This window comes from Scylla paramamosain, chromosome 15, assembly GCF_035594125.1.
Source record: "Scylla paramamosain isolate STU-SP2022 chromosome 15, ASM3559412v1, whole genome shotgun sequence".
Classification (NCBI taxonomy): Eukaryota; Metazoa; Arthropoda; class Malacostraca; order Decapoda; family Portunidae; genus Scylla; species Scylla paramamosain.
The window spans coordinates 21,701,012-21,713,511 of record NC_087165.1 but is presented as its reverse complement, the minus strand read 5'-3'; the positions used below and the strand labels follow the sequence as shown (position 1 = coordinate 21,713,511).

Here is a 12,500-nt window from a genome sequence, read left to right as displayed (position 1 = left end):
TGCAGATTAGAGCTCAATGCAAACCAACAGCTCAAGATTAAGAAAGTTTCTGCAAGTACCATTATAATTTTCAAAATCACAATTTTCTACTATTAAGTAATATTTAAAATTAGTCTTATCAACTGAAAACCTTCATTCTATCAATGAGATGTGGATGTTTAAAATATATGCCATCATTTCCTGTCATAAAGGCAACTACTAAATATGGCAGTGTTGGGAACCCATGACCAAAGAATAACCCAAGTATTTTTTTGTTTTTGATTTAGCATTAATCATTAGCTTTTATCTCTTACATTTTTTAAATATCTTTAGATGGTTTCTTGCACATACAAGACAAAGCAGATTTACCAAAAAATAAAGTATAAAAATAACGTAGATTTGGCAATGTATGCCTGGCCAACATCTGTAAAGGTAGACAACTATGATGAGGTATCTGCATGCTTATGCTCATACAGTAGGGCACACAACAATGCACGGTCGTTATAATGTACAACTGCAAAAATGAACCAAAATTTCAAAAAATATTTAATTGGAATAATGAACCAAAACTGGCACAACGAACTCGCCACTCGTGAGAGCTCTAGAATTTTAATAAATATTAAATTGGAATAGTGAACCAAGATAAACTTGCCATTCGTCTGAGCACTGAAATTTTCATGAAAATTTAATTGGAATAACAAACTAAAACTTGCAAAACTCACCAGCTGTGCAAGCCGCTGCCCTCCTATCCACCACCTGTCCCTTCCTCCCTTTTTCCTTTCCTCTCCATTTTTTCATCTTGTCTCAAACCTCCCTCCCTGTCACCCCCTCCCCGTTATCTGTCAGAGATAAGGGGTTAGGGAGTGATACTTCACTCTCACTCTCTCTCTCTCTCTTGCCCTCATTCATTTTGTCATTTTTGCTTCATCCTTTTTCCTCCTTGTCAAAGCAACATGAAACTCAGGGTGATAATGTGCAAAACTCAGGGTGGTAAGAATTTAGGACTAGGCGTGAAACTCAGGAGGGTAATGTATATATTGCAGTAGTGCAAATGTGTTTATTTTTATGTAATTCTTTTAAAAATTGTGGATTTTTTAAAATATTTTCTGGCTCCTTGGAACCAATTAATTTTTTTCCCATAGGTTCTTCAGTCACCATAATGCACATCTGCCATAATGAATGCTACACTGGAACAAATCATGTGCATTGTTGCATACCCTACTGTCTTCATAATGAAATTCACAAGTATTTCATCACATCACAGCCTCTAGACCCCTAGGGGAGAGCAGAATAATTCACACCCACCATTCTGCACAAAGAACAGTTGCACACTTTACCCAGACCTCTCCACATTAGGGTTTGACAGCAAAGTTAGTTTACCTCAACTGCTCCATAACAAATCCCATAAAATGAGTGGCCTTGATGCCCTCTTCCCTCAACAGGAAGTCCTCATACATCTGGTCTGATTAGCAGATTGAGTTAGGTGTGGAGAAAATAATTGGTTTTTCATAGTAATGCTAAAGCAGGGCTAAATCAATTCACCTGCTCAGGGCTTGTATGGAAACAGTTGGATATGATATGGCCCTGTAGTATCATGTAGCCCGTGAGGCTTAGTCCTCTCCCACTTAGAGGCTTAAAGGCTAAGATGAGAGGGAATGCTTATATATATATATATATATATATATATATATATATATATATATATATATATATATATATATATATATATATATATATATATCATTCTGATATATACAAAGATTTGGATTAAGGTTACTTCTCATCCAAAATTAAGATTTTTATTTCTTAATATACTATTGTACCTGTGAGCAAGCTTAACTTTAAAGGAAATAGAGGTATTATTCCTTTGGTCCAGTCTTGTATGCCCAGCATAGACACTATTAAGAATAACTTAGGAAGAGGCACTCCTTTAGACACACGATTCAAAACCTGGCTCAGTGAAAAGAAGTGTTTACAACAATAAAAATCCAATCAATCACACTATTCCTTTAAAAAATAAATGAATATATAAATAAAATAAAATAAAATAAAATGAAATATATATATATATATATATATATATATATATATATATATATATATATATATATATATATATATATATATATATATATATATATATATATATACATATATATATATATATATATATATATATATATATATATATATATATATATATATATATATATATATATATATATATATATATATATATATATATATATATATATATATATATATATATATATATATATATATATATATATATATACACAGATTAAACAAATAAAAATAATAAAAGCAAATAAGAATAACACCACCAAATATTCAACATCTAACTTCTTGTTGTTATCTGACATATTGGAAAATATTTTACCATGTACTCATGATTACACACATCCACTTCCACAATTAACTAATTCTCACATTATTCTGACATTCTGGTATTCAAAAATCAGTCATTAAACATATTTGACATGATTATCAACTACCAATGATACTGACAATAATTCAGACACTGACGTGACGAGCCACAATGACCTAAAAGTCATCACTTTTGTATTTGTGCTGGTTCTATTCTCTCCCTCTCTCCATTAACCTATCTTTACCAAACACACACACACACACACACACACACACTCACCCTTAATTTTTTTTATTAATTTCATGCAAACTTCAGCAAAATGTCACCAATGTAACAACATTACCAATGCTCAGGAAAAAAATATGTACACAATTTTGTGTGTGTGTGTGTGTGTGTGTGTGTGTGTGTGTGTGTGTGTGTGTGTGTGTGTGTGTGTGTGTGTGTGTGTGTGTGTGTGTGTGTGTGTGTGTGTGTGTGTGTGTGTGTGTGTGTGTGTGTGTGTGTGTGTGTGTGTGTGTGTGTGTGTGTGTGTGTGTGTGTGTCGAAGAGAGATGACTCACCATGGCAGGACTCGCACGCTTTCCCAGACACGGAGACATCAGCACCGTTGACCATGGTAGAGGAAGCAGAGGAGGTGGAGGAGGTGGTGGTGGTTGTGGTTGTGGTGGAGGTCTTGCCATTGGAGAGTGCTGCAGGGTTTGGCTTGTTGCTGTAAAAGGTGAAGAACAATAAAAAAAAAAATAAAAAAAATTAGATCATAACATTATGTTCCATACTGCTTTCATAGATAACTCTTTATTTCAACATTTCAACTGTCGAATGTCTTTCATGCAGTATCTTTTACAAAGGTGGATTTTGCCATTCTCTTTGTTCCTGCCTCTGTAACTAAAAAAAATAAAACTACTACTTGGTCATGGCAATGAAAAATAGCCAGAGCTACACCTTGGGACTCTCTTTATACAAAATTACTATATCTACAAATGTTTATTATCTGCCTTTGAACATCTTAGTTATGAGGTTCTCAAATAAAGTCAAGACTGTTGAGTACAATCTCATCATCTTTGCACCATATGCAGTATTAAACAAGAATTCAAGATTAACATTCAGTAAGAAGTCACCCACATTAAATATATATAAAGATGGTGAATGACTTGTATTGCTATGTCAAGCAACAATCAGGCCAAGGAACAATAACATTCCTTAGCTTTGCACTCTCAGACAGTGCTGAAATCTGATATAAAATATGAAAAATACTTTTCCTACCCTTTCTCTACATCACCAATAAAGAAATAATTACAGGCTTCCTTTTATTATCTTCTCTTAGAAAATAATGGTGGTGTCAGTATCATGAGGCAGCCTGAACATTAGTGTGCTATCAGTTACCATGATGTACTGCCACTACCCTGAGAGACAGTCTGAACAACAATATGTTTCTGTAACTTAAAACTTCATCCATCCACACATAGTGACCTGTGCCAATGTATAATCATATGGCCTACAGGGAATACCCTATACAGTGGCCTGAGTAAACACCATCTCGCTCTCTGCCATCCATAACATCATCAGGCTAAATCTCCTGATCAACAGCCTTCCAATATCATTCCTATTTTATGGCTCAACGTGCAATGTTCTCTGGCCACTCTAACACACTTGTCATTTCCAGTTTAGTAGGCAAAATGAAAATATTTAATTGAGCAAGTAAAAAGCGATTACTCACTAGTTAGGAATGTACACCTGCTTCAGCTTGGACTCAGCCTCCACTGCTTTCACTCTCTTCTGCTGTACATATCTATCTGTCGTCTTCCACATGTAATAATACTCAATTATGTTCTTCAGCGTCTTCCACGGTAGCTGCAAGAGAAATGGTGATTGTCACACACTCCTTAGTTAATCTGTAATCAAACAGTTCACAATGAGCTGTATGTAACAGAGTCCCTAGCCTTTTGTTCTACTCTCCCTTTGTTTTTCCTTCTCCTTTTTCTTTTGTTTACTCTTCAAACTCTGCAATGAATTACCTTTCCTCTCCCTTTCTATTCAAGTTCTTGTTGCCTTTATACCCTTTTCCCTTTATCCTCTAGCAACACTCCCTTTCCCTCAGCACCTTTCACTTTCTTATCTATAAAACTATTTTCTTTCAACTGGTCTATTTTTTTCTTCAATACCTTATATTTTTCCTTTCAACATCTGTTATTTCTTTGTTTTATTGATTTTTCAACACTGAGTACAATAAACTAATAGTATACAAAGCAGAAGCTACAACCACCCATTCTTTGACAGAAAACATCAGTGGAAATTTGAAAAACTGATGCGCCAAGAAGGTAAAACCTAGATCACAGACAGATGGTTTGTCTTATTGGAAGTCTTTCTATCTGCTCCTCCTCTACTACTACTACTACTACTACTACTACCACCATTACAAATATACAGAATTTCTTTCCTTTAACATCAAGACAATATTCATTTCCTTCTTTAACCCACTTTTATTTCCCCCTTCCAATACCTGTCCTTTCTCCTTCTGTAAAGACACATCCTTTCCCATACAACCCTTCCTTTACCATGCCTCCTTCACTTCCCCTCTGCTTCCCTTGCTCAACACTTACGAAATCTTGTCTGATGTCATTGAAGTCCTTGCCGTACTTCTCTAGTGCTTCCTCGAATAGGTTTGCTTCAGAGGCTGACCATTCCTCCATCTCGTCTCGGCACAGCACAGGTCCCGTAGCAGGTATGAGTGAGCACAGCGCCTTGCTGATGTCGTAGTTGTGTTTGTGTAAGGTGTCCATGGCATGAAACTGTGGATGACAGTAAATACCATAAATACACAATGTGATATCCCTTCAAGCTAATCACACTTAAAACTAAAGTCCAAGTAGTTAACAGAGCATGATAAAAATATATTTGTGATTCATGACAAAAAGACCAGGAATAATTCACATCAAAAGGATTTCTTCAAAATACAGTTACTACAATCCTTAACATGACCATCCTACACTGAATAGTATAAATTTCTGTTCCATCAATTCTTTATCTCTTTCTCATGCTCAGTCTCTCCATCCCAACCATCCAAGAGAGGGCCCCTCAATCACAAGACTGAAGCCAACACTCACCAAGGTTACGTCTCTGGAGGCCGCAGCAGCACTCATATGAAGTGATGGTTGTTTGACAGAGGAGGAGCAGTCAAGGGCTCTGGCAAAAGTTCCCACTGACCGGGACATGACAAGGAATTGGTCAATCTGCCTGTCTGTGAGGCCATGACAGGGGGTCCACACCAGGCTCTCCAGGTCCTCCAGGTTGCGACCATCACTCTCTCCTGCAGGAAAGGTGTACCAGATGGCCAAAATTAAGGAAGGAAGGAGAAAAGAGGTCAGGTGCTAATGATGAAGGTGAGCGTTGGTGTGGATAAGGGTGGCAGAGTAAGTGTAATGGATATGCCTGTCAATTCTAAAAATTGTGGTAATAATGCTGTCAGAGTGTAAAATAAATCAAAGTAACTAGCAATCAATGAGGGGGTTACTGATGGGGAAACATGGATAGATGGAAGAGAACAACGTTGGTGCTAAGGTTTGTTACCAGTAAATGTGGCGTGTCTGTATACAAATAAAAAGCAGTGGTCTCCAACTGCATAAGGGAAAATAGGGAAGATGTAATGATGATGATAAATATGGTTTGTTACCAGTAAATGTGATGTGTCTGTATACAAATAAAAAGCAGCAGTCTCCAACTGAATAAGGGAAAATAAGGAAGATATGATGATGATGATGATGATGATGATGATGATGATGATGATGATGATGATGATGATGATAAATATGCTTTAGAGCAACCTACAACACTTACCTTCTTTTAGCAGTGAGGTAATATCTGCCTGAAATCTTGACCCGACCCTAATCTCTCCCTTGTCTGCTAGTAAGGTCTTCTGCTGGGGATCATAGACTAGCGAGTAGAAGAAGGTGTCCTGAGGGAGTGAAAATGGTTGCAAGTGTGAGCAAGATACATGGAAGAGACAAATACCACTCATTTACTTACTATAGTTACAAGTTCATAACATTGCAGCTTACTGCCTTCATGGTGAAGTGAGATTTGATTTTGTAAATGATAATTTGACAATTACTATTTGCTTTTCAGATATGTACAGCTCTTATATCATCAGTGTATAAAATGGATTTACACATAGATACACACACCAATTCAAGGTCAGCCATACAAACAGATGAGGTTTCCTAAAACACCCAAATACTTACATCCTTATTCAGGTAGGCAAGGAGCAGCTCCGTCTCATTGAGCAGCGTCACGGTGCACTTCCCCCGGATGTGCGTTGCTGGCAAGGTCTCAATCTGCCGTGAGAGGAACAGCTCCCGATGTCTCAGCTGGTGCCTCTCCTGTGGGGTGAGGGTCTCCCCTGTGGGTGTGATGATGGAAGCACCCCCACCCACTTCCCCACCCTCGCTGTCGCTCTCGTCCTCCTCTAAGGCACCTGTGGGGAGTAAGGTTAAGGATGACCTGGATGCATGAGGTAACTATGGAACCTACAAGAAAGTTGAGGTCGGGAGGGACAAAGATAGAGGTCCAAAGTAAGAAAGGAATAACTGTAATCCTTGATGTGATTTTGATACTTACATTTTTTCTCAGGTAATGATGAGTGGGCATAATCACAACAATGGTATCAAAACATATTTATGTATATACATCACAATATCCAAATTTCCTAAGCCTATAGTGTGGTAGCTACAAAAGAAAAAGGAGGAAGGGAGAGAGATACAAAAAAAAAATAAATGCCACATTAAGAGGAGACATGGGAATAAGAGTGGTTGCTGAGATAAAGAAAGCAGTGTCAAGGTGTGGATGGAATTTAGAAGGTAAGAATGAAACCTAAAGTGAGTGTGTAGAAGAAAGAGAAAAAGAAACAAAGAAACAAGATAGGGAGATGACAGAGGAGAAAAAAGTGCCAAAGGACTTGAGAGAGAGAGAGAGAGAGAGAGAGAGGAAGAGAGAGAGAGAGAGAGAGAGAGAGGGAGAGAGAGAGAGAGAGAGAGAGGAGAGAGAGAGAGAAGAGAGAGAGAGAGAGAGAGAGAGAGAGATGAGAGAGAGAGAGAGAGAGAGAGAGAGAGGGAGAGAGAGAGAGAGAGAGAGAGAGGTAACTTGTAGAATGGAACTGAAACAAAGCTGAGATATGGGATGGCAGAAGAAGGGTAGAGAGAGGCAGTGTGTGTTGTCATCTCCTTCCCCCCTAAGGTGCTAAGGGAAGATTTAGATGCAGAGAAAAACACCTGGTCACATGTGCACCAACACCTGGCAAATGTGCAGTCATCCAGCTGCACAAAACTGACAATGCCACCACCCTTTGTTAGTCTGTAGTTTCAAATACATGCACAAATGCCACACATGCATGAAAGCACACATACGTATACACACACACCCACACATGCAGAAGAGAAAGCAAAAATTAAAAAAAATAAATAAAAAAAGTTAATCTCTAATGAAATCGTTAACCACTGTAATAATTTATTCGATTCAACGTATATATTTCTATCCACAATTACTGGACACTGCATCAAAAAGCTAGATAATGAGAATCAGTTAAGCAAGAACAGTATCCGTGACAGTTATGATGGTGATGACCAGCTGATAATGGTAATAATGGTGTTGTTAGTTGATGATGATGATGATGATGATAAAAAACAACAAAATAACAAGTCTGTTTTCCACACTGCACATAAATGAGATTGTTAAAAAAAAGATAGAGCAGTCCCCAGCATCTTGCCACTTCTAAAGCCACTACAAAAAAAGTGCAATAAATAAATATACAGCAAAACCACTTCCCAGTGCCACTTAATAACTAAATTACCCATAACAAAGCAGGGGCTGGTAAAAATTACTCCAATCAATAAGAAAATGCATAACAATAAAGTGGATAAGTAAATTAATATATAAAAAAATAATAAAGAAAATGAATGTATTAATAGATAAAAAAAAAAAACAATAAAAAAAGGAAGATAAGACAGAAATAACATTGAGAGAGAGAGAGAGAGAGAGAGAGAGAGAGGAGAGAGAGAGAGAGAGAGAGAGAGAGAGAGAGAGAGAGAGGAGAAGAGAGAGAGAGAGAGAGAGAGAGGAGAGAGAGAGAGAGAGAGAGAGAGACTTTGGACTCAACATTCCAATCATTCCCCCGTCCACCTTCATTATTTCCAAACGTATTACTGAAGAACTCCCAGAGACATGCTAAAACACTATTACTGCACTGTTCCTCCTTTTCTATCTCCACTGAAAGGTAGTTGAGCATCTTCACTACGTAAGAAGAACATATTCCAGCTTTAAGACCATCTTCCTCAACAGAGAATACAAATGTCTGAATTTGCAATCATAACCATCAGGATTCAAAGCAGCACCAAAGCATCCACTACCACCTTCCCTTCTATCACCCTCACCCCTTCAGCTAAGCATTCAAGCATATTAAAAACACAGAAGCCCCTGAAGGCAACACGAGGAGTAAGTAAAATGACCTATGTCAGTGTTTGATATGAAAGTTGTCTGCATTGTTAAAGCCACTACCAAGTGAGGCTTCATGGTGTAACTTGTGTCTGCCTTCCATTAATGCCTCCAAAACTACTAGCAGGCACTGTTAATGGCATGTTCACTAGCAGGCCATTGGGTAGAAGATTCACTACTGTGCACTTCTACTACTACCCCTACTGGTCTACAAATGGTCATGACCAACAGAAGAGTAACAATGCAATCACTCCCACTGCATTTTACACTCCTCCTTAATCTTAAGTTTTCTGATCTGATGAGTCTCCTTACAAAACATGACAAGTGACAGATCCAAAACAGATCAGAGAACATACAATTGGAGGAAAATGCCAAACACAGTGAGTGGAGACGAGTGCAGAAAATTACTCAACTTCTGACCCTGACTGTACTACGCACTACACCATTACAAACAGTGGTGCATTAATGTATTTACCAAACAATAATAATAATAATCCCCACCACCATCACCACCACCATTCGAAACAGGCGACTGACGGATGGGAGTCAGGGGAGGGGGCAGGATGTATGGATGGGGGAGGGTCAGGGAGCAGGGAGGTTACCTTGCTGCGAGGCCTCCGAGGCGACACCCTCACTCAAAGGGGCTCCTGAGGTGTCCTGGGACTTTAACAGCTTCTTGAAACCACCACACAGGTCCCAGGTCCCTCCATGCCCATCTGGCAGAACGAGGCAGGGTGGGACAGGCAGACGGGCGGGCGGGACGGAAGAGAAAGCAGTTAAGCAACAGGGTGTACATAGCAACAAGCCATTGATGCTGCCCTGTGTGCCTGTGTGTAATCTGAAGTGGCATGTGTAAGTTTAATTTGCCTATTGATCTGATTCCTTTACCTAGCATGTAATAATGTGTGTGTGTGTGTGTGTGTGTGTGTGTGTGTGTGTGTGTGTGTGTGTGTGTGTGTGTGTGTGTGTGTGTGTGTGTGTGTGTGTGTGTGTGTGTGTGTGTGTGTGTGTGTGTGTGTGTTGGTTGAAGTGGTGAAGTTCCTTATTCTATTACTGGTGGTGGAGATGGGTGGCAAGTGACAATAGTGGTGGTAGTGGTAGTGGTGGCAGGAATGGCAGCATGTTTTATCCTGTACAACACATCACTCCTGCACTACCACCACTGCTGGGTTAGTTGGGCTGGGTGGAGAGCAGCGGCTTCATGAGTGGGTCAACAGTTAGGTAAGAAGGAAAAAGGTACTTAGACATGGCAGATTAGTAATAAACACAAGCCACACCTTAGAGCATTATCATTGTGTTAATCAGTGAGCAGGGACAGGCAAAAGGCAGTAAGTGGGGGAAAGTAGCCAGACAGGTTAGGTACAGTACCCAAAGAAATAGCAGAGCCAAAGTGGTAGAGCTATAATTCCAGGCTCGCAGACATTGGCTCCATTCCTAACAGGAGAATCACCACAGTATTAGTAGTCATTCTAGTTCACCTGCATGTGCTATCATACTGTTGTCTCCCTATTCTTTTTTCTATTTTTCTTGAAGGACTGTCATAATAAGTTTCCCATGCAAATTTTATCAGCTATGACAAAACTGCTGTCTCCTGTTCTTTCCTAATACTTTGGTGTTGCCTGTTCTTTTCTAATACTTTATTTGAGGGCCCCTTTCATTTTCAGCACTTCATATAAATTTTATTGACTGACTTGTTTCCCAATTCTTTTCTAATAAGGAACTTTTTTTATCACTCCATACAAACTTATTAATCATGAGGAAGAAAGAAGTCAATTTTGTAATATACTCCAAAGGTAAAATGCCATGACATCAAGTACCTAATACAATGTGGTTGATGGGAAAGAATGCCAATTGCAAGTGCCTCAGTATGGCAGTGTACCAGCCACTATCCTATCACAGGTGTAATTTATACTGAGGTACACTCATGGTCAGGAGCTGAGTAATTTACACCTTTGTATTTCCAGTGTATTCTACCTTTTCTCTCAAACTCAAATCTCCTCATCTACTGACAATCCTTAAATTTTTCCCCTTAATTTTGAACACTCTAGCCTACTGACAGTCTCCTTAAGAAATATACCAAGTGATAGATTCTTATAAGATCAAAAGACTTATTAGACAAAATGTTAAATACGGGGAGGATGAATGCAGCATGTTACTTGGCTACTGACCACAAGTGTTTAATTCTTGTAACCCACCAAAGACCCAGCACAAGCGACAGTTTCCCAGGGTGTCTCAAGGTTACAAAAAAAAAAAAAAGCCCAAGATTCACCATGAACCCAAAAGTAACACCTGGTTAGAAGAGAACCTTTACATTTACATTAATGTTGCACTTCATAAGGAAACACATACTGAACCATAGCAGAACAAAGCCTCCCACTACACCTGAAGTTCTGCTCACCATTAATTGGGATAAGAGTGCATCAACACCCAAGCCAGCCAACAGCAGTGACTAATGTAGAGGTCACTTGGAAATGTCACAAAAGAACACATCAAAATAGATTTAGTGTATGTATTAGACTGAAACACACACACACAAAATGTTAACTGTTAATCACAAAGTACACCTGAAAATTAATACACAGGACAAATATACAATACAATACTGCAAAGTTAGAAATGCTACAATGTTTAGTTAATAAGATACTAAAGTAGTTTTAAGATAAGTGAGTTGTAAGAGAGAGAGAGAGAGAGAGAGAGAGAGAGAGAGAGAGAGAGAGAGAGAGAGAGAGAGAGAGAGAGAGAGAGAGAGAGAGAGAGAGAGAGAGAGAGAGAGAGAGAGAGAGAGAGAGAGAGAGAGAGAGAGAGAGAGACCCTGAGGCAGTGTAGCACCCTCCTAATTGGGGCAGGCTGGTACTGGCATCCTCAAAGGCACTGAGGAGATACACCTGACTAAAGCAGGTATGCACACACACACACACACACACACACTGGACTTTCCTGTGTGTGTGTGTGTGTGTGTGTGTGTGTGTGTGTGTGTGTGTGTGTGTGTGTGTGTGTGTGAGAGAGAGAGAGAGAGAGAGAGAGAGAGAGAGAGAGAGAGAGAGAGAGAGAGAGAGAGAGAGAGAGAGAGAGAGAGAGAGAGAGAGAGAGAGAGAGAGAGAGAGAGAGAGAGAGTTACATATTATACAAATGTGTTAAAGGGAGATATTTAACACACATACACATATACATACACACTCATGACACACATACACATCATTCCAAAAGTTATTAGTAAAGTATCAATTACATAGAGAGAGAGAGAGAGAGAGAGAGAGAGAGAGAGAGAGAGAGAGAGAGAGAGAGAGAGAGAGAGAGAGAGAGAGAGAGAGAGAGAGAGAGAGAGAGAGAGAGAGAGAGAGAGAGAAAAATTAAATTGGCCAATCAAAATTACACCCCAATGAAATTACTTTAAAAGAAACATCGAAAAAATTAAACACATTACACCTATAATGATAATAAACAAAGGGGAGGAGAGGAGGACATGGTGGTGGTGGTGGTAGGAGGGATAACACAAGGGAAGGGAAGGAATGGGAGGGGGAGGACAGGTGGGAGAAAATGCACAAAGGGAGAGAGAAAGGGAGAGGGAGAGAGAACACCAGTTTGAAAATTGCGTGGTAAAACTATTGCTGTCGTAAATATTGGTCTCTTTATAGGCAAATGGCAGCCG

General features: G+C 39.0%; 1 protein-coding gene across 7 annotated transcripts in view; it reads right to left on the bottom strand.

Moving 5' to 3' along the window:
• The window catches only part of LOC135107648 (metastasis-associated protein MTA1-like), a 59,336-nt gene that overhangs the window by 10,100 nt on the left and 36,736 nt on the right, over positions 1–12,500 (bottom strand). For 5 of the 7 annotated variants that reach the window (XM_064017738.1, XM_064017735.1, XM_064017736.1 and 2 more), the window contains exons 4-10: positions 9,454–9,567; positions 6,607–6,839; positions 6,203–6,320; positions 5,473–5,675; positions 4,969–5,157; positions 4,086–4,219; positions 2,929–3,077 (exon numbers count right to left, since the gene is read on the bottom strand). In XM_064017738.1, the coding sequence (XP_063873808.1) occupies positions 2,929–3,077; positions 4,086–4,219; positions 4,969–5,157; positions 5,473–5,675; positions 6,203–6,320; positions 6,607–6,839; positions 9,454–9,567 (1,140 nt within the window). The remainder of the gene's footprint in view (positions 1–2,928; positions 3,078–4,085; positions 4,220–4,968; positions 5,158–5,472; positions 5,676–6,202; positions 6,321–6,606; positions 6,840–9,453; positions 9,568–12,500) is intronic. The other 2 variants (XM_064017737.1, XM_064017741.1) reach the window with 1 other exon arrangement.